General features: G+C 40.7%; 1 protein-coding gene and 1 long non-coding RNA gene across 3 annotated transcripts in view; one reads left to right on the forward strand and one right to left on the reverse strand.

The window, feature by feature from the left end:
* The window catches only part of LOC109424482 (FGFR1 oncogene partner 2 homolog), a 434,776-nt gene that overhangs the window by 11,418 nt on the left and 397,959 nt on the right, over positions 1–25,399 (forward strand). The window contains exons 2-3 of one of the 2 annotated variants that reach the window (XM_019699630.3): positions 19,064–19,629; positions 19,743–21,069. The exons of the other annotated variant lie outside the window; for it this stretch is intronic. Coding sequence (XP_019555175.2) covers positions 19,099–19,629; positions 19,743–20,039 — 828 coding nt within the window. The 5' untranslated portion in view covers positions 19,064–19,098 and the 3' untranslated portion in view covers positions 20,040–21,069. Of the gene's footprint in view, positions 1–19,063; positions 19,630–19,742; positions 21,070–25,399 lie in introns of those variants that run through there. 2 annotated transcript variants of the gene reach the window in all.
* Positions 8,672–19,001, reverse strand: LOC134291948 (uncharacterized). The gene is made up of 2 exons (XR_009999363.1): positions 11,450–19,001; positions 8,672–11,418 (listed from the first exon to the last, which is right to left on the reverse strand). It is a non-coding gene; the product is annotated as an uncharacterized LOC134291948 (long non-coding RNA).

Genomic DNA, 25,399 nt, shown 5'->3' on the forward strand with positions numbered 1-25,399 from the left:
AAATTTCTTCTGTGATTCTTTCATGAACAACTCCAGGGAAAATCCTCCAAGGATTCCTCAAAGAACTCTATTGAGCATTCCTTCAGGACAGTGGCGTGCTAGAAATTTACTCTGGGAGGAGTTTTTGACGATCAATGATGTCATATACAGAGGGTGGCCAAAATGTTTGGGATAGGCAACTTTTTTTCTCTTACAAAAAAGTTCAACATGTTATAACTTTTCATAGAGTGCATCAAAAAATCTCAAATTTTGACTGTTTGTCAACCTATTATATGTGCATCATTGGTACAAATTTGGGCTCGATTGATTAATGTTTCGCAAAGTTAGAACCGTTTGGGTAAAACACTATTTTTTAGACAACACATTTCTGAGCTGTCATATCTCGGAAACCAGAGAACTAAATTCAATAAAATTTTGAACGTACATCAACAATATGTAAATGCTTCACAAACAATTGAAACATAGGTACTTTTTAAACGTTGAAAAAAGTTATCATGGAATGACACTTTTTGGATTTTTCTCGAAAAAATGTATTTTTTTACATCAATGTCAATAAATTTTAGTGCTGATATCCAAAGATTTTCCACTTCTGTTCTCAAGTTATCTCTAATCAGATGTATTAGAGCCTATTTAGATTGAAGGAAGAACACATTTAGTAATTTTTGTGTGGTATTGTAAATTTGATTTATTTTCCTCTATATGGGTAAAAATTTCAACCCGGTATAACTTAATTCGCCGTGAGAAAATATTACATTTTATAACGTCGTATTGGGTATCAATATATTGTTCATAAACGTTAAAAAAATCATTCAATTCGGTTCACTAGTTTCCGAGATATGACAGTTTAAAAATTAGTTGTCTAAATAATAGTGTTTTACACAAACGGTTCTAACTTTGCGAAACATTAATCAATCGTGCCCAAATTTGTACTAATGATGCACATATAATAGGTTGACAAACAGTCAAAATTTGAGACTTTTTGATGCACCCTATGAAAAGTTATAGCATGATGAATTTTTTTATTGGAGAAAAAAAGTTGCCTATCCCAAACATTTTGGCCATCCCCTGTATATTATTTGACCATCACATTTCGTAAACAGCTATGTACAATGAGGGTATAAACATTCGGTTTCAGTCGTAGTGTCAAAATAGCGGCGCAGCCTTAATTTTTTTTTTCGCTAAAAAGGGATTTCTCTAAAAATTTTCCCAGGAATTCCTCCAGATATTCCGCCAGAAATTCCTCTAGAGATTTCTCCAGGAGTTCCTCTGGTGTTTCCCTCAGTAATTCCTACTAGGGTGTCCTCTAGGCATCCCTCCGGAAATTCCTACAGAATTTTTTTCAGGAATTCCACCAAGAATTCCTCCAGGAATTCTTTCTTGGATTCTTGAAGAGATTTCTCCATGAATTCTTTCAGCGGTTCTTGCAGATATTCCTCCAGGAATTGCTTCAGGAACTCCTCCAGGAATTGCTCCAGGAATTCCCCAGGACTCATTCAGAAATTCTTCAAGGGATTCCTCCAAGGATTTTTCCAGAGACTCCTACAAAAATTCATCCAAAGATTTCTTCAGGAATTACTCCAGGGATTCCTCCAAGAATTCCACTAGGCATTCCTAGGCTTTCTTTCAGGAATTAATCCAGGAATTCTTCCTCCTTGGATTCTTGCAAAGATTCCTCCTGCTATTCCTTCATATATTCATCCAGGAATTTCTCCAGCGTCTCCTTGAGGAACTCTTCCAAAAATAACCCCATGCAGTGGCGTAGCCAGAAATTGTTTCTGGGGGGGGGGGGGTTTCAACGGTCAATGATACCTTTTTTTGATTTGCCACTTACGTTTTGTAAACAGTAATTAGCAATTGTATTCGTAGCTTGAAAATAGCGGCGCAGCCGACAAAAAATTTTGTCGCAAAGCGCTTTATACTGAAAATTTGTTCCAAAATGTTTGGCTCTGGGGGGGTTTTAACCATAAAGCCACCACCCCCCCCCCACCCGTGGCTACGCCAGTGACCCCATGAATTTCTTCAGGGATATATCCAAGTATTTCACCTGGAATTAATCTGGGAATTCCTTCATTAATTCTGTCAGCAAATCATCCAGGAATTTCCTCAAGAAATCCTTCACGGATTCCTTCAGAAATTCGTCCAGGATTTTCTCTAGAAATACCTTCTAGAATTTTTTCAGAGATTCTTCCAGAATTTCCTCCAGGAATTGTTGCAGGGATTCCTCCAGGAACTTCTTCAGGGATTTCGCCTTCAGAAATTCCTCTAAAAATTCCTCCAGGAATTCTCAAGAGGTTGCTTCAGATTTTTTTCCCAGATGTACTCTAGAGAATTCTCCAGAAATTCATCCAGTAATTGTTTCAAGAATTCCTCTAGAGATTCCTCCAGCAATTCCTTCAGGGATTTTTCCAGCAATTTCCACAGGAATACCTCCAGGCATTCCTCCATGAACTCCTCCATGAATTTCTCTGGGAATTGATCCAAGAATTGCTCTTGGACAACCCTCAGAAATTTTTTCATCAACTTCTCCAGGAATTTCTCTAGAAAATCCTCTAGAAATTTCTTCTTCTTCTTCCAGGATTTTTTCGGGAATACCTTCAGGAGATTTTCAGCGATTTCTCCAGGAATATTTCCAGAGAATCCTTCAGGAATTGCTTCAGAGATTCCTTCAAGGATTTCTCCACGATGTTTTCCATGGATTCCTTTAGAAAATCCTTCGAAGATTCTTTCTGGAAATCCTCCAGAAATTTCTCCACGAAATCCTCCAGAAATTACTCCAAGGATTCTTCCACAAAATCCTCTAGGGGTTTCTGTAGAAATTGTTCCAGGAAACTCTCCAGGAATGTCTTCAGGATTTTTTGGGGATTCCCTCAGAAATTGCTTCAGGGATTTCTCCACAATTTCTTTCCATGGATTCCCCCAGAGATTCCTTCAGGAATTCCTTCGAGGATTTCTCCAGAAATATAGAAAAAATAGAAATATAAATAGATATCTCACAGTATTCTTCTACAGATTCCTCCATAGAAATTCATCCAGAAATGCATCCAGAAATTCCCACAGACATACCTCTAGGAATTCCTGCAAGCACTCCTCCGCTTTTTTTTCCATTAATTTCTCTAGGAACTCCTCCAGGAATTACCCAAGGAATTTCTTTGAGAATTTCACCAGGAATTTTCCTGGAATTGCTCCTGGACATCTTTCAGAAATTATGTCAGCAATTTCTCCAAGAATTTTCCCAGGAAATCCTCTTGAAGATCTTTTAGGGATTCCTCCAAGCATTCCTCCATGAATTCCTCCAGGGATTGCTTCAGGGATTCCTCCAGAGCTTCCTCCACAAATTTCACCAGAGATTCCTCCAAAAAATCCTTCGTCCTCCAGGAAATCCTCCAGAAATTCCTCTAAGGATTCTTCCAGGAAGTCCTCCTGGAACTACTCAAGGATTTTTTCAGAAATTTCTCCAGAAATTCTTCCCAGAATTCCTCTAGAGATTTCTCCAGGAATTCTTCCAGGGATTGCTCCAAGAATTTATCCAAGAATTTCTCCAGGAATGCCGGCTGGGACTCATCCAAGAATTGCTCCAGGAATTCTTCCAGGGATTACACCAGGAATGAGTTCAGGAGTTCCTCCAGGCATTCTTTCAGGATTCTCTCTAGAGATTTTTTTCAGGAATTTCTGCAGGGATTCACTCAGGAATTTCTCTAACAATTTCTCTGGAGATTTCTTCAGGAATTCTTCAAGGAATTGCTTCAAGAATTTATCCGAGGATTTCTCAAGGAAATGTTCCAGAAGTTCCTGCTGAGTCACATCCAGAAATTTATCCAGGAATTCTTCCAGGTATATTTTCAAAAATTCCTCTAGAAATACCTGAAGTGATTTCTTCAGAAATTTCTCTCAGTTTCTCTTCAAAAATTCATTAAGGAGTTCCTTCAGAAATTTTAAAAGTCCTCCAATCATTTGTTTCAAGGATGTACCCAAGAATGTTTCCAGGATTACTTGATGATTTTTTAAATTACTTCAAGAATTTCTGGAGGAATTCCTCTAGCGGTGTTAGAAGATAAAAAGGATGCGTATAGAAACCAGGAAGTTATCCAGGGATACTTTCAGGAATCCCTCCAGCAGTTTCTTTAGAAGTTTACTCAGGGATTCCATTAGCAATTCTTACAATAAGCGAGACAACAAGTCCTTCAGTGATTATTCCAAGCAACACACATGCCACAAAAGAGTCACCCACGGCACCGCAGTTCTGGTTGCGTAGAAGGCACTGCGATTTACTTCAAACATATAAGAACTTACATGCTAAAAGTGCTTTCAGACATTTCTCCAGGGAATCCTTCAGGAATTCACCCAAGAAAGACTCTTTCGGAATTCTTTCAGTGATTTCTCCCGGAATTTCTAGGAATTTCTTCTTAATTTCCTCCAGACATTTCTTTTTGAACAAATTCCAGGATCTTTTCAAAAATTCCATTATTTGAAAGTTCTCCGAAAATACCTGCAGCAAAATTCTTCAAAAAATTCTCTAGGCATTTCTTTCAGGAATTCACACAGGAATAACTCGAGGGTTTCCTCAGTGATAGTGGTTTTTATGAGAATTCTTTCAAAAATTATTCCAAGAATCCTCCTGGGAAAACGTCAATAGGGTCCTAAAATGAAAGACGATACGCTTATATTGAACTAGCTGACCCGGCAAACTTTGTATTGCCCCATTTTAATTGTGGATCTTTCACTACGACACTTTTAATTGGTTTAGTTCTGATGGTTTTTAATACTTCTGTTCCGGAAGAATCGTTAGAGGAATCCCTGGAAGTGTTCCTGGTAAAATCCTCGAGGAATTACTGGGAAATTATCTGTAAATCCTGGTGAAATTACTGGAGGAATCCCTTGAACCAATTTCTGGAGAAATCACTGGAGGCATCCCTGAATTTTTGGAATAATGTGTGTATAAACTCCGGAAGGATGATTTCCTGGAGAGTTTCCTGGATAAATTGCCGTTGTAGTTTCTGAACGAATTATTGGATTAATTTCTGCAAAAACTCCTGAGGTAATTTCCGCAGGAGTTCATGGGGTAATTCCTGGTGGAATTTTTAAAGGTATTCCTGGAAGAGTCCCAGAATCAAATCCTAAAGAAATGCCTGGAGGAATCCCTATGAAAATCCCTGGGGGAAATGCCTACAGGAATTCCAAGAGCGATCCCTAGAGGATTCCCAAGAGAAGCTCTTGAAGGAATGCCTGGACACATGCCTGTGCGAATTCCTGGATGAATTTCTAGAGAAATTCCTTGAGTAATCTTCAAAGGAACTCCTGGAGGAACTTCTCGAGGATTTTCTTAAACAATCGCTGGAAAACTTTTAGATAGAATCCCTGGAGGAATCCTTTAAACAGTTTCTGGAGAAATTCCTCGAGGAATCCCTTATGGAATTTCTACAGGAATTTCATGAGGTATTTCTAGAAAATACCTAGAAGAATCACTGCAGAAATTCCATTAGGAATTTCCAGAGGAATTTCTGAAGGAATTCCTGTAAAAATTCTTGGATGAATATCTGGATGAATTATTGGAGAAATTATCGAAGGAATTCCTGGAGGAATCTCTGGAAGAATCTTTAGAGTAATCCCTAAAGGAATTTCTGGTAAATACCTGGACCAACCCCTGAAGGATTTCCTGGAGGAAATTCTGGTGGTATTCCTGGAGAAATCTCTGGAGAAATCTTTGGAGGAATACCTGGAGGAGAAATTTCTGGAAAAATTCCTCTAGGAAACCCTGAAAGAGTTCCCGGAGGAATCCCTGGAAGAGCTTCTGGAGGAATTACTGAAGAAATTCTTGAAACAATTTCAAAAAGGAATCCCTGAAGGATTTTCTGGATCAATTCCTGGGGCAATCCTTGGGGTAATTCCTTGAGGTATTCTTAATGGCAATCCTGGTGAAAATGCCTGGATGAAATCCAGAACTTCTGAAGTAAATTTTGCAGGAACTCCTGAGTTGTTATCTGCATGAATTACTGGGGTAATTCCTGGTGGAATTCTCAAAGGTATTCCTGGAGGAGTCCCAGAATTAAATCCTGAAGGAATGCCTGGATGAATCCCTGGAGGAATCCCAATAGAAATCTCTGGATGAATGCCTGGTGGTATTTCTTAAAGAATTCCTGGAGGAATTCCTAAAAGAATTCGTGTGGGAATTCCAAGAGCAATCCCTAGAGTAACTCCTGAAGAAATGCCTGGAGGAGCTCCTGAAGGCATTCCAGTAGACATACCTGAGATAATTTCTGGAGAAATCTCTAGAGAAATTCCTTGAGCTATCTTATAAGGAACTCCTGGAGGAATCTCTAGAGAAATCCCTAGATAAATTTCTGGTGGATTTTATTCAAGAATCACTGGAGAACTTCCAGGAAGAATCCCTGGAGGAATTCCTGCAGAATTTCCTTGATTAACCCCTAGTTGAATTTCAAGAGGAATTGTTCGAGGTATATCTAGAGGAATACCTGGAGGAATTTCTAGAGGAATCTCAGGCGGACTTTATATAGGAATTCCTTGACGAATCCCTTTAGGATTTTTTAAACAAATCCTTTAAGGAATTCACAGAGGAATCCTTAAACAACTCCTGAAGGAATTTCTGGAGGAATCCCAAAGAAGAGTGCTTGGAGTTATTTTTCAAATAATCCCAAAAGCTGTTCCAGAAAAAAATCTCAGAAGGAATTCCCGGGTGAATTTCTGAAGAAACCCCATGAGGAATTCCTTAGGGAATCACAGGAGAGTTTTCTAAGCTAATTCCTTGAAGATTCTGTAGGAATCACTGGATAAAAAAATCTGAAGAATTCCATGTCTGCAATAAAGGTTTTTTTTTTGAACAAAATGTTTAAGTAATTTCTGGATATTTTTTGAATAACCGCTAGTAAAACGTTCTGAAAAAGTTTCTGCTAGACATTGCTGTAGGAATACTGCGAATCAATTGGATTAATTGGAGCAATGGTACCAACTATTTTATTTAGGACCTCTTCCCGTATTATAAAATACGGTCTCACACGGGTCGACTCAGAAGTCAAAATGGCTTCCGAGAGTACACGCAGGACTAAAAACCCAGGAGAGACCTCTCTCGACACCGTCACTCCGGTCTCGTCCTAGGCTGTGTCGATATTGCCAATGAGAGCAGACGCCTACATTCGCTATCGACCCCTAACAAAGCCGCTGGAACGATTCCGATGCCATTCCGGACCAACTCACATCCCCGAGCAGCCTTGCTGCTAGAATCCTGCCCCACGGTAGAGCTATCGCAACCGTGCGTAACCGTGTGGGCCAACGCCGAAGGAGTTAAGTAGTGAGTACCAAAACCGATCGATTTCTTGTTGCTGCTAGCTTGTACGGGTTAGTACTTGGCAGGCAGCTAGTTACAAACGTACAGTATGGTCCATTGGTCCTCCAACCGGACCTCTTCTAGGGCCGGGCGAGTTCCGTAGTAAAAAACCCGAATTAATCCACCTATGGTGAACAGAACCCTTCTCACACTTATTAAAATTATTGTTGTATTATTTGTATTTAACATATTTATTTTGTGTAATTGACCAAAAGTTCTCGAAAATATTGTGGATTTGGCATCTAGTGGATTGGTTTCCAAAATAGCATTATGGACCATGGACTAAACTACCAGAAATGCCAGACACCTCCTAGAATCTTGTATGGAATGTTCAAAAATAGCTTACATATTCTGAAATATTGTATCTTTTGTTAACTGCCAAAAGATCTTGAATTGATTAACAAATGGGTAAGAAAATCAGCGAGATACACTTTGTTTAATATCTCTTAATCAGTCGATTAAATAAGCTCCGAAGTACTTGGTATTAATGGTTATGGTGTAAAAAGGTAATGATATATCTACTAAGTTAATCAGTTTTGGCATTAGCTAGTTATTTTGGCTGTCCGGTTCTTGCATTTTTCCCACAAAATTCAAAGCTTTCATTTAACATTGTTAGTTTTCATAAAATTCCTGTGTATTTGTAATTTGTTATTTATAATTTTGTTGAAAACAATAACCTGCTAAAATACACTTTGTATGAGGTCAGCATTATTGATTGAACAATAATTACCCATAGACTGGTCAAAAACTCATGCAAGATAACAAGTAAATATAATGATAAAAAAAAGAATTTATTAAAATACTATTCGTAAGATATCTAAGTTTTCAAATGTCGAATCGAAATAAAATTTCAGGGCCTTTTACAAGGATACTGTAGCTTTCATTTGGTGCTAAGAGAACTCAAATTGGTTGACAGACGGCTGAGATATTTATTAAGATACACTTGGTCAAAAATCTCTCAAAAGGTTAACCGTTAACCTGTATTACTCCCAAGTACTCTTTGAAAGATATCTCGATAACCAAATGTCTAATCCTAATAAAATTGTATAGCGTTCTACTAGGATGTTATAGCTTTAATTTGGTGCCAGTAGAAACGAAATCGGAAACGACAGACGGTTGAGATATTTATTATGATACATTTGGTCAAAAATTTCAAAAAGTTTAGTTGAATAAATCCTAAGTACTCTTCGAAAGATATCTCTGTAACCAAATGTCCAATCGAAATAAAATTTCTGGGCGATCTACCAGGATGCTGTAGCTTTCATTTGGTGCCAAGAGAACCCAAATCGATTGACAAACGACCGTAATATTTATTATGATACACTTGGTCAAAAATCTTAAAAAGTTCAGATGTATGACTCATAAGTACTCTTCGAGAGATATCTCGGTAACCAAACGTCCAATCGAAAAAAAATTCAATAGCGTTCTACTAGGATGTGGTAGCTTTCATTTGCTTCCAAGAGAACTCAAATCGGTTGACAGACGGCTGAGAAACGTGCGTGACTTTTTTTTTGTAACGCACATACACACACACACATACACACATACACACATACACACACACACACACATACAGACATTTGCTCAGTTCGTCGAGCTGAGTTCATTGGTATATGAGACTCGGTCCTCCGGGCCTCGGATCGAAAGTCGGTTTTTCGAGCGATATTTATACCCTTCTTATGGGTGTAAGAAGGGTAAAAAGGCTTTTCCTACATACATTCCGTGATAGTTTTGCTACTGTTTATTAAGCTCAAATATTACAAAGAGATAGTAGCTTTTATGTATTTGATGCAATTGCATTTTCATGTATAACTAACTTGTGTAACCAAATATGATCATAAAAAATCTGTTGACAAACGGCTGAGAAATGTATTATGATACATTTTATCAAAAATCTCTCAAAAGCGTAAATTTCATTACTCCTTAGTACTCGTGGAAAGATATCTCGGAAACAAAATGTCCAAACGGCATGAAATTTAATAGCATACTACTTGGATGCTGTAGCTTTCATTTGATGCTGAGAGAACTCAAATCGATTGACACACGGCTGATTCATTTATTATGAAGCATTTTGTCAAAGACCTCTTAAAAAGTTAAGTTGTATTACTCCAAAGTACTCCCCGAAAGATATCTCGGTTACAAAATGTCCAATCGGAATGAAATTCAAAAGCGTTCTTTTAGGGTGCAGTAGCTTTCGTTTCGGGCCTTAAGAACCCGAATCGGTTGATAGACGGCTGAGAAATTTATGGTGATACACTTTGTCAGAAATATCTAAAATAATTAAGTTGTACTACTCCCTAGCACTCTTTGAAAGATATCTCGGTAACCGAACGTCCAATCAAAAAAAAAATTCAATAGCGTTCTACTAGGATGTAGTAGCTTTCGTTTGGGGCCTTAAGAACCCAAATCGGTTGATAGACGGCTGAGAAATTTATGGTGATACACTTTGTCAAAAATATCTAAAATAATTAAGTTGTACTACTCCCTAGCACTCTTTGAAAGATATCGCGGTAACCGAACGTCCAATCAAAAAAAAATTCAATAGCGTTCTACTAGGATGTAGTAGCTTTCGTTTGGGGCCTTAAGAACCCAAATCGGTTGATAGACGGCTGAGAAATTTATGGTGATACACTTTGTCAAAAATATCTAAAATAATTAAGTTGTACTACTCCCTAGCACTCTTTGAAAGATATCTCGGTAACCGAACGTCCAATCAAAATAAAATTCAATAGCGTTCTACTAGGATGTAGTAGCTTTCATTTGCTTCCAAGAGAACTTAAATCGGTCAACAGACGGCTGAGAACCGTGAGTGACATTTTTTTGTAACATACATACACACACACATACACACACACATACACACACACGCACATACAGACATTTGCTCAATTCGTCGAGCTGAGTTGATTGGTATATGTGACTCGGCCCTGCGGGCCTCGGATCGAAAGTCGGTTTTCCAAGCGGTATTTATACCCTTCTTATGGGTGTAAGAAGGGTAAAAAACCTGCAGCGTGAACACTACCAATTTGACATTTGTTGAGCAATGGCATCTTAGCAACGCACTCTAGATTGCTGTCCCGATAAACGTCGTACTGCCTGACTACTGCGTTTTTTGACATGTTGCTCCATAGGGACGTCCCCCGCAAAGTCACCTGTATGGGAGCCTCCCGTTCCAGAGATCAGAGAAGTCTCACACCAAGCTAAGAACCTTCCCCGGCCCTAACAGCACCCACACACAAAATTTCACACCGATCGGTTCAGTAGTTTTCGAATGCATAGCGGTCAGACAGACAGACAGACAGACAGACAGACAGACAGACAGAAATTCATTTTTATATAGATAGACTAGCTGACCCGGCAAACCTTGTATTGCCCATTTTAATTTTTGCTCATGCACTACGTCTCAGTTTTTTGTTTTTAAAAGCCACCATGAGGACAAATTGAATTGTTCAAAAATCGTGTTGATCATTTCATTCATTAATTAGTTGTATGGTATCAAAGGGTATGTAAATTAATTTGTATATACATTGGAATGCCGGCCTTAGAGGCACGTTATCTTCCATTTGCTACATTTTCCCCATCCGTTTTATCTTATTTTTTATGTGAAGGCCCATTCTTTCATAACAGTGCAAAAGAATAGTCTATTTTAATTTGTAATTTAATTTGTAATTTGTAATTTTATTAAAAACGATCACGATTTTAAAAGAAGGAAAAATCTCAGAATAATAATGCCATTTGGTGGTTTGATTGCTAATCAATTCTTTATCAAAGTGACTAAAATTGACAAATCATATATGACCGTAACAGTTCAACTGCCATAAACTTACTCAACAGTGCCACTCGAAAGAAAGACCTTCGATAAGAAGAAGGAAACATTTAGATATGCAGTAATTTTTAGCAGTTGGTCCGTAAAGAAAGCGGGACTTAAAAGAACAGCCTATTACTAAAAGAAGGAAAAACCTGTGATGGAGTGAGCATTATAAGCAGCAGGAAGTCCAACCTGTGTGACAAAGATGGCATGGTGATCATTATGCCTGTGGATTCAATGGACATTCGGCCTGATGTCCGATGATGTCGAGCTATTCTTCATTCGACTCTATGAACTTCGACCTAATAACCGTCGGCCGTACACTTTTTCCTAGTTATGCAAAAATTTATATTTTATTTGTATAAGAACCTCCTCCACCCTCTGGAAGGACTCACAATATTACAGACATTTCATGCCTTGAAAAATGTCCACATACCCAAAATTAGTTCGTTTTGCACATATAATGCAGACAATTTTGTTTCATTAGGGTGGTGAGGTGCTGCTCCCAGATAAAGGAGGGGTCGCAGACCCTCAAATTTTGAAACGTTCCTTATCTTCAAAATCATCCACATGCCACATTTTGTTTTATTTCCTTGATTATTTTTTGAGTTATGAGTCATGTTTTATCTGTAAGAGAGCCTTTACCTTTACCCGCCACCATAGAAAAAATTTCTGGTCTTCATCAACCTCCACATTTTGACTAAGAATAAGTTCAAACTTCTATCAGAACATGCGTGTTACTTGAAAACACACAGTTTGTGTTTAATTGTCTGAATTAATTTAATCTTTTGTCGATCATTTTTTTCATGAATGCCCATTCCTTCATAGTAGAGTAATACGACAGAATTACCTATTTTTAAAAGATGGAAAAATCTCAGATGGAATGAGCAGCATAAATATCAGGAAGTACACCTGTGTGACAATGCGGGAATGATGATCATTTTGTCTGATGGCATTTTGGTTCAATGGCCATTCTGCCTAATGTCCATTCGGGTATTTTGCCTTTTAATAGATGGAAAGGAACTCACAATATTTTTGACATTCCCAGCCTTCAAAAACACCATATGTCAAATTTAGTTCCTTTTGCTTTTTTTCAGTGTTTTGTAACCGTTTGGTTACAAATTATTGGTTTTTGTTTTGTATTTTATGTTGAGCGTCGGACCCTTCACGTTTCTTGTGTAAATACAGCAAGAAAATATCACAGAAGTGAAAGGGTCAAGTATCACTGTAACTGTGGTGTCCCTACAAATTATATAACATGGCTGTAGAAATGAGCGGTAACGAAAAAGAATATGACGGGAATGGGAGATATTTGGAACCGTCAAAGATTTTGCGATATTTTCTTATTTATGTATTTGAACGTCACATATTAACTTGAATGAAGTTCAGGTTTACACCTTCTCTGCACCAGGTTCGATTGGTTCTTGCAACCTACCTTGCTTTTACTTTATTTAAAAGAATATAGCTATAAACTATTTCAAAGTTTAATCTTTTACTGATTTGCACCATTCTACAGAAATTCTTTTTTATGAAAGCTCATATCATGCGTAAGAAAATCCCTCATGTCTTACCTAAACAAATTTAGTGAAGGATTTTTTTCCATTGCTCTTTGAATTCTCAATGATATCCTACCAGAAGGTTTTGCAGAAGTTTTGCGAGAAATTTCTCCTTCAGGTTTTTTTCTGAGAATTTTTTGTAGAACAAACTGTTTCAAGAATTGCTAGAAAAACTCCCATTGAAGAGTATAGAGTTTGTAGAGGCATCCCTGGAGCAACCTCCAGCATATCTCGTGAAATATTTTATTCAACTGATTCCGAATATCATTTCGCAAGCAACACATCAACAAAGATTTCCGCATAGTTTGCTCTTCCGCTCAAGTCTTGTTATTGAACTGTTGTTCCCGTAGCGCGAACGACTCAACTCTAACGGCAGCTACGTTAAACCTTCGTATCAGTCTGGAATCATAGTGCAGCAGGTCGACTGCTCTTACGTCACTTCATCGATCACTGCAATGAGCTCTACAGTAATTTCATGAGGTATCTCTAGAGAAATACCTGGAGGAATCACTGGCGGAATTTCTCGAGGAATCCCTAAGAAATCTCCAGAGGAACTCCTTAAGGAATCCCTGCAGAAATTTAATTTAGAAATTTCCAGAGGAATTTCTGGAGGAATTCCTGGAAAAAATCTTGGAGGAATATCTGGATGAATTATTGGAAGAATCATCGGAGGAATTCCTGGAGGAATCTCTGGAGGAATCTCTGGAAGAATCTTTAGAGGAATTTCTGGTAAATACCTGGACCAATTCCTGAAGGAATTCCTGGAGGGAATGCTGGTGGGATTCCTGGAGGGATCCCTTGAACCAATTCCTTGAGAAATCTCTGGAGGAATACCTGGAGGAGAAACTTCTGGAAAAATTCTTCAAGGAAACCCTGGAAGAATTCCCGGAGGAATCCCTGGAAAAACTCCTGGAGGAATTACTGAAGAAATTCTTGAAAGAATTTCAAAAAGGAATCCCTGGAGGATTTTGTGGATCAATTCTTGGGGTAATTCTTTGAGGTGTTCTTGGTGGCAATCCTGGATGAAATGCCTGGATGAAATCCAGAATTCCTGAGGTAAATTCTGCATGAATTCCTGGTGGAATTCTCAAAGGTATTCCTGGAGGAGTCCCTGGAGGAATCCCTACAAAAATCCCTGGAGAAGAATTCGTGAAGGAATTCCTACAGCAATTCCTAGAGGAACTCCTGGAGGAATGTCTGGAGGAGCTTCTGAAGGAATTCCAGTAGACATACCTGAGAGAATATCTGGGGAAATCTCTAGAGAACTGCCTTTAGCTATCTTCTAAGGAACTCCTGGAGGAATCTCTAGAGCAATCCCTAGATGAATTTCTGGAAGATTTTCTTGAAGATTCATTGGAGAACTTTCAGGTACAATCTCTGGAGGAACTCTTGGACAAATCCCTGAAAGATTTCCTGTCGGAGTTTCTGGATGAACACCTGGTGGAATCTCTAGAGGAATATCTGGAGTAATTTCTAGTGGAATCTCTAGCGGACTTTATAGAGGAATTCCTGGACGAATCCCTGTAGGATTTTTTAGACGAATCCCTGAAGGAATTCACAGAGTAATCCAGGAACAATTCCTGAAGAAATTTCTGGAAAAATCCCAAAAAAGTGCTTGAAGTCATTTTTTAAATACTCCCGAATGTTGTTCCTGAAAAAATCACAGAAGGAATTCCCAGGTGAACTTCTGAATAAACCCCATGAGGAATTCCTTAGGAAATCACAGGATATTTTTATTAGCGAATTTCTGGAAAAAAATCTGTAGAAATTTCTGGATAAAAAAATCTGAATAAATCCGTGTCTGCAATAATTTTTAGACAATTGAATGGACTCTTAAAGTTTTTTTTACAAAATGTTTAAGGAATTTCTGGATTTGAAGATATTTAAATCCTCACTTAAGGACAAATCCCAAAGAAATGTCTGGTGTAATCCCTAGATGCATTCTTGAAGGAATCTCTGGGAGAATCCATTTATTTTGATCCTTCAAAACTGCAATCCAGATTTGCATATTCACATATCGTGCGACTATGCCGCTTAAAAATCATTTCAAGTCAGGTCCCCTGGCCCCCCTCCAGAAAAAAAAATCATCCGGTTTTTCCGTATCGTAAATTATCCTCAGAAACCTGCCGGTTGGTGGCAGTTCTCTCATGCCAATTTCCCAGTCCTTCCGGGCATGTTTCCTCGGGACAAAGTCGGCACACCACGGGAGTCAGAAACCACGGCCTTTCCTCGGTGGCTATCGATGCCAACCTTGCCAGCCATCATCCTTGTCGGCCCGCCCTTGTCTCCCCGCCGTTTTTCTCGACCCATGCTGCCCGCTGCCAAGCGCCCGGCCATTCCGGGACTGTTTCTTCGTGACGAAGCCGTCGTCACACCACTTGGGTCAGAATCCCCCGGCCTTTCCTCTGTGGCTTTCGGGGCCCACCTGGCCAGCCACCGCCGCGCTGTGTTTGCTCCAACATTTGTATTGGCAATTCAAATTGGTCAATTGTCACTGGACTGCGGTCACTGGAGCACCGCACTCTAGATTGATTTTGTTTGCGACCGTGTTAAACTTCTCTCTCACCTCATTTCCGGTTCATTTCTTTGGGAGCCCCCCCCCCCCCCCCTCCAGAGACCGGAGAGGTCTCACACCAAGCTAAGAACCTTCCCCGGGCCCAAGAATACCCACATACAAAATTTCACACCGATCGGTTCAGTAGTTTCTGAATGCATAGCGGTCAGACAGACAGACAGACAGACAGACAGACAGACAGACAGACAGACAGACCGACAGACAGACAGACAGACAGACGGAAATCCATTTTTATATATATAGATAGATAGATAGATAGATAGATAATACGATCAAGCATGGTATTCTAATCGGAATTGTACTTTACTCGAACTTGAAAAACAAAGGAATAATGAGAAAATTCAAAATAAGTAAAATGGTACACGGAAAAATATTAAAACCCAAAGAATAAGTTTTAAAAACTCAAATTTGGCTAAACTGCTTTTAGTTTTAACTCAAAGTTGGGTTGTTTTCTCCCTCGCCCCACCGCAATGTTGTCAAAAACAAAGAGAGAAGCACCGACGCATCCGCTGCTCTTCCGTGGAAGAAGCCAAATTTGGGTTTTCTTGAGTTAACCCAAATTTGCGTCATTTGAGGCCTCCGTTGGGTGAAAATAACTTACCAGTGGGTTAATTTTTTTGCCGCTCTCAAACGAGAACTACTCACTCACCACTTTCGCTGTTTGACGCAAATTTGAGTTATTCCACGGAAGACCGGGATTGGGTTGATTTGTAGTTCCGTGTAAATAGTTCTACTTTGACATTTGAGGTCAACCTCGTGTGACTGAGCTCGACATTTTTCGCACTGGGATTTCAAAAATGTTCCTATCTGACATACACGGTGAAAAAAAATCACTCAAAGTATGTGTTATAAGCTAGGGACGAGACAAAAGGCTAAAAAAATAAAAATTATATATTTTCAACTACGGGTAATAAAAACGTCAAAAAATGAGTAAATATGTACTCTTGAACCATATATTGTGGTTTAAAACAAGAATCCCGATAGGACTTTAGGAGCAGGACATTTCTGTAGGATTATACTCTGAGTTTAGTATATGCAGTGTTTATAAAACCATCTTTAGGGAGAATCCGGCAAGGATGTACTCGGAACAATTCAACTGAAGGTTTATTCTTAGAGAAATAAAGGTCCAGGACATTCTAAGATTGCCAATAAGCATATACAAACTGGATGATTATTACTGAAAGAACTCCAGTTAGTCATGGAAGATATTATGTAGACATTAAAAAAATCGTCGGACGGGTTACCATCACGTTATATTGGAAAACATTGTTTAAGGAAATCATAAAGAAAATTCTGGATTGGTCCTCAAAAGAGTTGGTAATTCCCAAAAGAGCTCAGCTTTAATTTCTCACGGATGTTTTGCAGATATAACAAAAAAAAATCTTAGGTCCAGAAGTAACAATGCCCGAGTAATTCTAAAATCCTAAATCTTCCAGAAATTGTCCACCGTCAACAGCACCACGTTGATGTGGTAAAGTGTGACAAGCAATGTATTAGGTATAGGAAAAACCCGTACGAAGGGGGGAGGGGGGTTGAAAAATCACAATTTTAGCGTGACGTACTTAACCTTCACGTACCCGACCCCTGACAACTCATTTTTGTCGAAATGCTGGAAAATCTCTAGAAACTCAATAGTTTCCTGGGTCTTTCCAATTACATAAACAAGTCCATTGCTAACTTAGCGACTATTGATAAGCCTCTTCGAAAATAATGCAAAAAGGACTACCTTTGAGTGGAGATCGGAACACACGAAGGCGTTTGAGGAAATTAAAAAGATGAGTCAGGTTAGGCAACTTGGGTATTATGACGTTAAAGATCGCACGACTGTAATGGGCGATGCCAGCCCCGTAGGTCTAGGAGATATCCTTGCTCAATATGATACACAAAGACAAGTCCGTATAGTTAGTTATGCCTCAAAATCGTTAACTGATACTGAATCAAAATATTGCCAAACAGAGAAGGGAGTACTAGCGCTAGTTTGAGTAGTTGATTTCAAGTATATCTGATGGGAAGACAGTTCGATTTAGTAACAGACTGCAAAGCATTGCTAGCATTGCATGCGCTAGAATTGAGAGGTACTTCGTTTACAAGTTTTCGAGTATAATGTGGTGCATATTTCTGGAGAAACTAATGCAGCTGATGCGCTGTCCAGACTGGCAGTTCTGGATCCCAAGCCTTTCGATAGCAGTGAGGAATTTCTGATCCAAGAAATTGTAACATCTGCAGCCAACTCGATTGCGTTAAGCTGGAATGAAATCAAACAGGCGTCGATGAAAGATGAAGAAATAAGAAATATACAGGAGTTGATCAAAGTGAATCGGCAGGCGGAAATTCCAATTGCATACATAGTAATCATCGCTAAAGAACTCTGCGCCAAGTTGGAGATGTTTTGCTCAGAACGGACCGTCTGATCATTCCACAGAAGCTTGAAAATAGGGTTCTAGCATTGGCACATGAAGGCCACCCAGGAAGCAGAATGATGAAAACTCATCTTCAAAAAGAAAGAAAGGAGTTGCCTTCAGCACATTGGGAAGATGTTGCAGTTAATTTTCTTGGTCCGCTACCTGACGGGCAATACTTGCTTGTCGTAGTGGATTACTACAATCGGTACGTAGAAATTAAGGAGAAGACAACGATAAATGTTCAAGCTGTACCTTTAAGAACTGAGCGTTAATTTCGGTCGGTACAGGCTTCCAGTTTCGTTGAGAGCCGATAATGGACCCCAGCTGAGTTAGAATTGTAACGGATTGAAAAGTTTTGCTTGGAAAACGGGATTCAATTAGTCAATACAATACCATATTGGCCTCAACAAAATGTATTAGCCGAAATTGTCGCACATCTCTTGCAAATTGTTTTAAAAAATTTCAATATTTTAAATTTCAATTTTGTCGAGACTGAAAAAGCCATTTAATTTCTACTTTCCACAAATCAATCAAAAACGTAATGGTACCAAACTGCCCTCACTCGCATAACAGTCCCATCTTTGCTGGGTTTCCTATTCATATGGGACTGTCATGCGAATGGGGGCAGCAAAGTATTCAAAAATCGGTAAATCTGATCGCCGCCAATCAAGCCGCCAATAAAAAGATAACTCCATTGAAAATCCGAACACTACTGACACAGTAGAAACTCCATTGTCTGGATCCAAGATCCACCGCTACGAAAATGGTAGAAACTCCTTTTATAGATCCAAGATCCTATCGCTACCATAATGGTAGTATCTCCAAGCTGTGGATCATTTCAATCGCAATCAAATGATAGGAACTCCATTTTAGATCCGAGATCAAAACGCTATCCAAAACGGTAGACTCCATTTTTCACCAACAATTATACTCAAATTGTCATAAAATATAATAATATTACCACAGAAACACAGACTTAAAACTTCGAGCATTTTGCGATTCAAATCATAGTTCCGGAAAACCTGTTCGCCCAATACTAAAAGGACTGAGTTTGGCCGACCATCAACTAGGTGGCGGAAGTGGGCAAACGTCAAACTCGAAGAAAAACGATGCGAGCGCCACGGGTGGGTAGTTCAGTTGGCCAACTATAAAAATTTTAAATATTCCGTTACATCTGTGTACGATGGGAAATGTCAGAGTGTTACGTCTGTTTGTCTGTGAAATTACCTTCCGCTTTCACTTCGTCGCCAGATTCTAGGGATCAGTGGCACGGGAGTTCCGATGGATTTCCAAGGGATCGGACTTAGGGGGTGAATCCGGATATAGTAATACCGAACAACATTGTCGAAATTAGCGATGTTACAATGCGTTTCTTTTTTTCAGGTGAAAACCTATTCAAAGCATAATCGGTAGACAAAATGTCAGTCACATTCGAGCAGATAATTTTGGACGCTAAAAGAATCGCCAACCGGTTAAAGGACCGCGAAGCATTGGGCGATTCTCTATTGCTGGAGTCAGAATCCGTAAACAAACAGATTGAATCAATGCGGCAGTTTCAGGACGATATCGACATACTGAACAAGCTGGCACGGGACCGTTCCAACAATCAACTGATCACAATTATTCACCAGGAGAATCCACAAATCCGGGAGATCCAGCAGGAAAATCGACTGTTAAAGGCGGCCTTGGAAGATCACCAGCACGCGCTGGAGCACATAATGACCAAGTATCGGGAACATACCCAGAGCAAGATCCTCAACACCAAGGTCAATTTTGTCGAAGCGTTTAGCAAACATCAGCAGTTCAACGAGCAGAAAGACGAAGTGATCCGACAGCAAACTCAGAAGATCCAGGAAATGGCAGCGGTTATGCAGCGGGCCTCTCAACTGGACGAAGAGAAGTTCAACCAAGAACAAGAGTTTCTCAGCAAGTTGATTACGGAAAATAAGGTTAGTTCTACTAGTCAAGAAAAAAATCAAGAATTCAAGGCAATATGTAAATGGCAAGAATAAATGCACATTCGGAATACTAATACCTGAAAACTATATCCTTCTCCTTACAGGGTCTTCGAGAACTTCTGGAAATTTCCCACAAGTACGGTTCCAACGGACAGAAGATTCTAGTCGACGATAAATCCACCCAAACTGACACATACCTTCTGGATGCGCTGGCGGCCTCCACATCCAATAGCGGAACGAGCTTCAACGAGCCATCAGTTTCGAACACCGGCACCATCAAGGTTAGTCCATCGTCCCTGAAGTCCCAGGTCGCGACCGCATCGTCATCTACGGCACCCCCCACAACGGCGGCACCGGCTTCAAGTGGAATCGCCAGCTCCGCTGGTTCCACCCTTTCGTGACGAGATTCCGACGATAACCAAGTGTCCGTATTCTTCTGCTGCCAATCGGCTTTACTGTAATTCTTTTAATCCAACCAGGAAAACTCCCGACAAAAAATGTAAAACCGAATCATGTCGAAATCTAAGGAAAACTCACACAATTTTTAATACCATTCGTACCATTTTTGCAATCATTCTTCAGCACGAACACATTCTTCTTGCACCCAACTCTCACACATTTGTTTCACAAAAAAAATGTTGCGTTCATGTTTTGTAGTTAAGTTGCAATTTGCAAAATCACGTAATAATTTATAACATAATCGGCGACCAAGTAAAAGTAAAGAACACCTTCCTTGTTTGCCGCGAATACACAATGGACTGATGCAAATTTGATTCTTATTGCTACCCTAAACCTAAATGGTGTTGATTGTGCATATTACGTTTTTGTCTGTCGGCTCCGCGAAGCGTGATAACCGGCTGAGCCTAAAGAAGAACAACATAAAGTAAAAGCATCGATATGAAGTAATATTACAGTGGACGTTCGTTGTGTGCAACATGTTTACGTCTCAATTACCAAATGTTGTTTGATAACTGAGTAACAATTGACAGATGTCAAGAATCTGCCCGATTTTTCTAAATGCAACGAACGTCTACTGTACTTTACAAAGAAAAATATTTGGCAATTGAATTAAACACCTTTTTCAGCTTTAGGGAGCAAAACGTGCAAATCGGCATCTGTTAAATGCACACATCTCTAATGTTGTTACACTATGCATAGTTTCGTAATTGCGAAAATGACAGATTAAAATGTATTAATTCATTGAATCACATTGTGCCCATTTAGTGCTAGGCCTCACACAGCAAGTACGCAAGAAAAGCAAACAATATCATTTTGTGTGACACTATTGTTAACGTCGAAGTAGCCAATGTGAATTCAAGTCTCATTAGTTTTACGCCTTCTCTAAGTTTTCCTTTTCAACTTTGTATTGCAAATGCTCCTGAATTAATAAATTTATAGGTAATTATAGGAACCTGATAGTAAAATAAGCTAGATATATGATATAAGCCTTAAATAATATCCGAAAGCCCAAATGATATGATTTAACAGTGATGCAGATGCTTCCTGGAAAAGAGCATTTTGATTTTTTGGAATAATCGGAGTTTGTGATACATTCGATAACTGCAACATGTTTACGTTTCACTTAGCGAATAAAATTCGATAACTGCAACAACTGACAGACGTCTAAGAATTGACAGTTGCTGCAGAATGCAGCCAATGTGCATACGGAAAACATCGCACTGCAACAAAAGTGCATGTGAAAAACATCGCATTGCTGGTGACATACTGACATTTCGTTTTGACAGATAGCGGTGCGATAACTGCAAAATTGTTGCACTTAGCGGACTTGCAGTTAAAAAGCATTGCAGTTAAAGCGTTTGCATCGAACGAACGTCTACTGTATTATGTCAGTCCAATTTGGGGTGCAGACAGCAATTAGGCATTTTATGAGACGTTTCAAATCAGCTGTTTTTTCAATGTTTATCAGTTTTGAAGTCCAACCGGTGGGCCCATTTATTTACATTTTCGCTAGCATAACATGTGATACAGGCCCATCCAATAAACGGGGTTCATTCATCTGCAAAAATGCGTCAATTCGTCCACTATAAGGCACTGCACTGTTTTGATTTTGTATGGGATTTTGACGTTTCGTGGTATTGTTGTTTACAAAATTTCTGTAAGAGTGAAAGAGAAGGAGATAATTTCATGCACTGCCCTATAATCAATATCCGTAGACCGTGGAGATGATTTTCCATCTACTATTGTGGATTTAGCACCAAATTGGTGTCGGAAGTAACTTCATTGATTTCCGCTGCTTTTCCTGTGCGTATAACATAACGTCGGAAGTAGTGCGCTGAATAGAGCATCAGATTTGCTATACAGCGCACTACTTCCGACGTTATGTTTAAGGACAAGGTATTTGGACTACTTTGCTCTAAATTTCTAGAGCACCGTTTTTTAGAACCGTTGAACGGATTTGGATTAAGATGCATCACGCTGTTGACAACCACTGGACAATTAGCGTGATGCATTTTCATCCAAATTCGTTCAACGGTTCTAAAAAACGGTGCTCTAGAAATTTTGAGCTATGTACTCCAAATACCTTGTCCTTAACGTATAAGAAAGGCAGCGGAAGTCAATGAAGTTATTTCCGACACCAATTTGGTGCTAAATCCACAATAGTGACATCGTGCAGCTCGGGGGATTGATACATGCCACATAAGAAACCGAAATATCTCTGCCACCAAAAATCTGATTGGCGCTCACCACATGTTATGCTACTTTTCGCGATAACAAAAACATCAAATGTAAACAATAACAATGAGCGGCCCACCGGTGGATCGTCTCGTAAAATAGCTTATATAGTTTATCGCATTGATAACTGGACTGCGACAGAGTGCGGAATCTTATGTCGTTTTCGTTTTTGCGGTGGTGCTACACCGGTGCAGCACTTTTGCACCGAAACTGTTCGTTTTTGATTTTCGTGCTGCACCGGTGTAGCACTTTTTCTGCACCGCTCAAGATAGTGCAGCACTCAGAAAATCGGGAGTGTAGCAGGTGTACACCGCGTCCACCAATCAGCGTTTGCAAAATTGTAAATATTTTGGTTTTTATTCACGCACACCAATGCAACTGCGCCTAAAATGTTCGTTTTTGTAGTGGAAAGTGTAGCACGAAGCGGTGTAGCACCGCCGCAAAAACGAAAACGACATTAAATAAAAGCAAAGACCACATTATCAAGAAGATTTGCAGCACTGCAGAAAATCGGGATTCTCTGCTAGCAGCGCCACTCCGGATGAAGGTGGCACTATTCATGATAGTGTGTGTAAATTTTCATACTCGCACCAATACACTCTTACACTTTTACACGAAGGTACCACTTTAGCTCACCAGGTGGCGGTGCCGTCGGTGACGCTTGCCGTTAGTATGGGAAAATTGTTGTGCGTTGATTCAAATCACGTACAACGAAGCAACCTAGAATTAATTTGAAATCAATCAAAGCAATCTTGTACTTTTAGTAAAATAAATTTTCTTCAGTCTCTGTTCATTTTCCAATCAAACCAGACGGTTTTTAATCCCACTGCAACCTACAACAGGTTATGGGCCTGCGAGGAGAATTTTTTCAATTCTAGAAGCAAAATGAACGGAAGCCGATTCAGCCTGCAAAAGCTGAACAACGCCAATTATTCAAGCTGGCGCTTCAAGGTGGAACTTTTGCTGGTACGGGAGGAACTGTGGCGTTACGTGACACCAGGTGAGAAACCAGCAACGGAATCGGATGCAGTTTGGTCCGCTGGAGACGCCAAGGCCAGGGCAACCATCGGGTTACTGATCGAGGACAATCAACACCCGTTGATCCGGTCATCGACAACCGCAAAGGAAGCATGGACGGCCCTCCAGAACCACCACCAGAAGGTCAGTCTCACGTCAAAGGTCTCGCTGTTAAAGCGAATCTGCGACAAACGTTTCTCGGAAGGCGAGGATATGGCGGAGCACATCTTCGGCATGGAGGAGCTGTTCAGTAGCCTGGCGAATGCCGGACAGCAGCTGGAGGAAAACCTCATGGTCGCGATGATCCTGAGAAGCCTGCCAAGCTCGTACGACACGCTGACTACCGCCCTCGAAAGCCGTTCGGACGACGAACTTACCCTGGAGCTTGTGAAGCGGAAACTTCTGGACGAAACAGCGAAGAAGCAAGGTTGCGGTTCGGATTCCGCGATGAAAGTTGGACCAGGGAAGAAGAAGAAGCCGCTGGCCTGCCACTACTGCAAGAAGGTGGGCCACATTCAGAAGGAATGCCGCCAATACCAACGGGACAACGAGAAGGAAGCGAAGCCAGGTAAACCGGGGAAGCCTACACCGAGACAGGATAGCACCGTGTCGTTTGTGTTTCTGGCCTGCGGAAGCGAAACTGAAGACGGAACCAAGCCTTGGATCGTGGACTCGGGCGCGACAAGCCACACCGTTGCGAACCGAGATTTCTTCATAGAATTGCACGAGAGTGAAGCCAAGCACGTGACGTTGGCTGACGGGAAGAAAGCGAGCGTGGAAGGAGAAGGTCCCGGCGTGATCCAGTGCTACGATGACACGGGTAAGCAAACCGAGATGAGGCTGTCCAAAGCGTTGTACACACCCACGTTGGCGATGAACCTTTTGTCTGTTCCGTCACTGGCGCAGAAAAATGCAACTGTTATTTTCGACATCAACGGTTGCCGGGTAATGCATGGCAACCAAACCGCTGCCATGGCAACGCTCAAACAAGGTCTGTACTACCTGAAGCAACCAAGCGAAGTCATCCTCCTGGCTGACGGAAAGCATCCGAAGGGCTGCAAGCATGAGTGGCATCGAAAACTTGGGCACCGTGATCCCCACGCCATCGACCAAATGGAGAAACGGAACCTGGTCGACGGATTGCAGATCCGCCAATGCGAAGTAAACGAGCCGTGTGAATGCTGCTGCAAGGCGAAGAGCACCCGCACGCCTTTCCCGAAGGAATCGAAATCTCGTTCGAAGGCGCCCCTGGATCTCGTGCACACGGACGTGTGCGGTCCGGTGGAAGTTCCGTCGGTAAGTGGAAAACGATATTTTCTAACCATTATCGACGATTTTTCGAGGTTCTGCGTGCTGTACCTACTGAAGGAGAAGTCGGAAGTACCGGACAAGATCATCGAGTTCGTGGAGGCGGCCAAAACCCAATTTGGTCGTAAACCGAAAGTGGTGCGCTCCGATCAAGGAGGTGAGTACACCAGCGAGCGACTCCGTTCATTCTATCGACGAGAAGGCATCAAGGCACAATTCACGGCGGCCTACAGTCCGCAACAAAACGGTGTGGCAGAGCGACGGAACCGTTACCTCGTCGAGATGAGCAGGTGCCTGCTATTCGATGCCGGACTGGAACGATGCTACTGGGCGGAAGCGGTGAGCACTGCGGTATACCTGCAGAACATTTCCCTATCACGATCCGTTACTGTTACGCCGTACGAATTGTGGTACAACAGGAAGCCGGACGTAAGCCATCTCCAAGTGTTCGGATCCCGTGCATGGGTGCACATTCCGAAGCAGAAGAGGAAGAAGTTCCACCCGACGGCTCAGAAGCTGATATTCGTCGGATATTCCCAAGAGCACAAGGCCTACCGGTTCCTGGACAAAACGACGCGGATGGTGTACATCAGCCGGGATGCAAGGTTTGTCGGGGGCGAACAAGAAGAGCCCGCCGAAAACGTCCAGGAGGAGAATACGGTCGAGTTCCAATCGACACTGAAACCCAACGTAGTGAATACACCAGCGAAGGAGGTCGCTAGTCCCGATCAAAATGAAGACG

Source organism: Aedes albopictus, chromosome 3 (genome assembly GCF_035046485.1).
Source record: "Aedes albopictus strain Foshan chromosome 3, AalbF5, whole genome shotgun sequence".
In the NCBI taxonomy this organism is placed as follows: domain Eukaryota; kingdom Metazoa; phylum Arthropoda; class Insecta; order Diptera; family Culicidae; genus Aedes; species Aedes albopictus.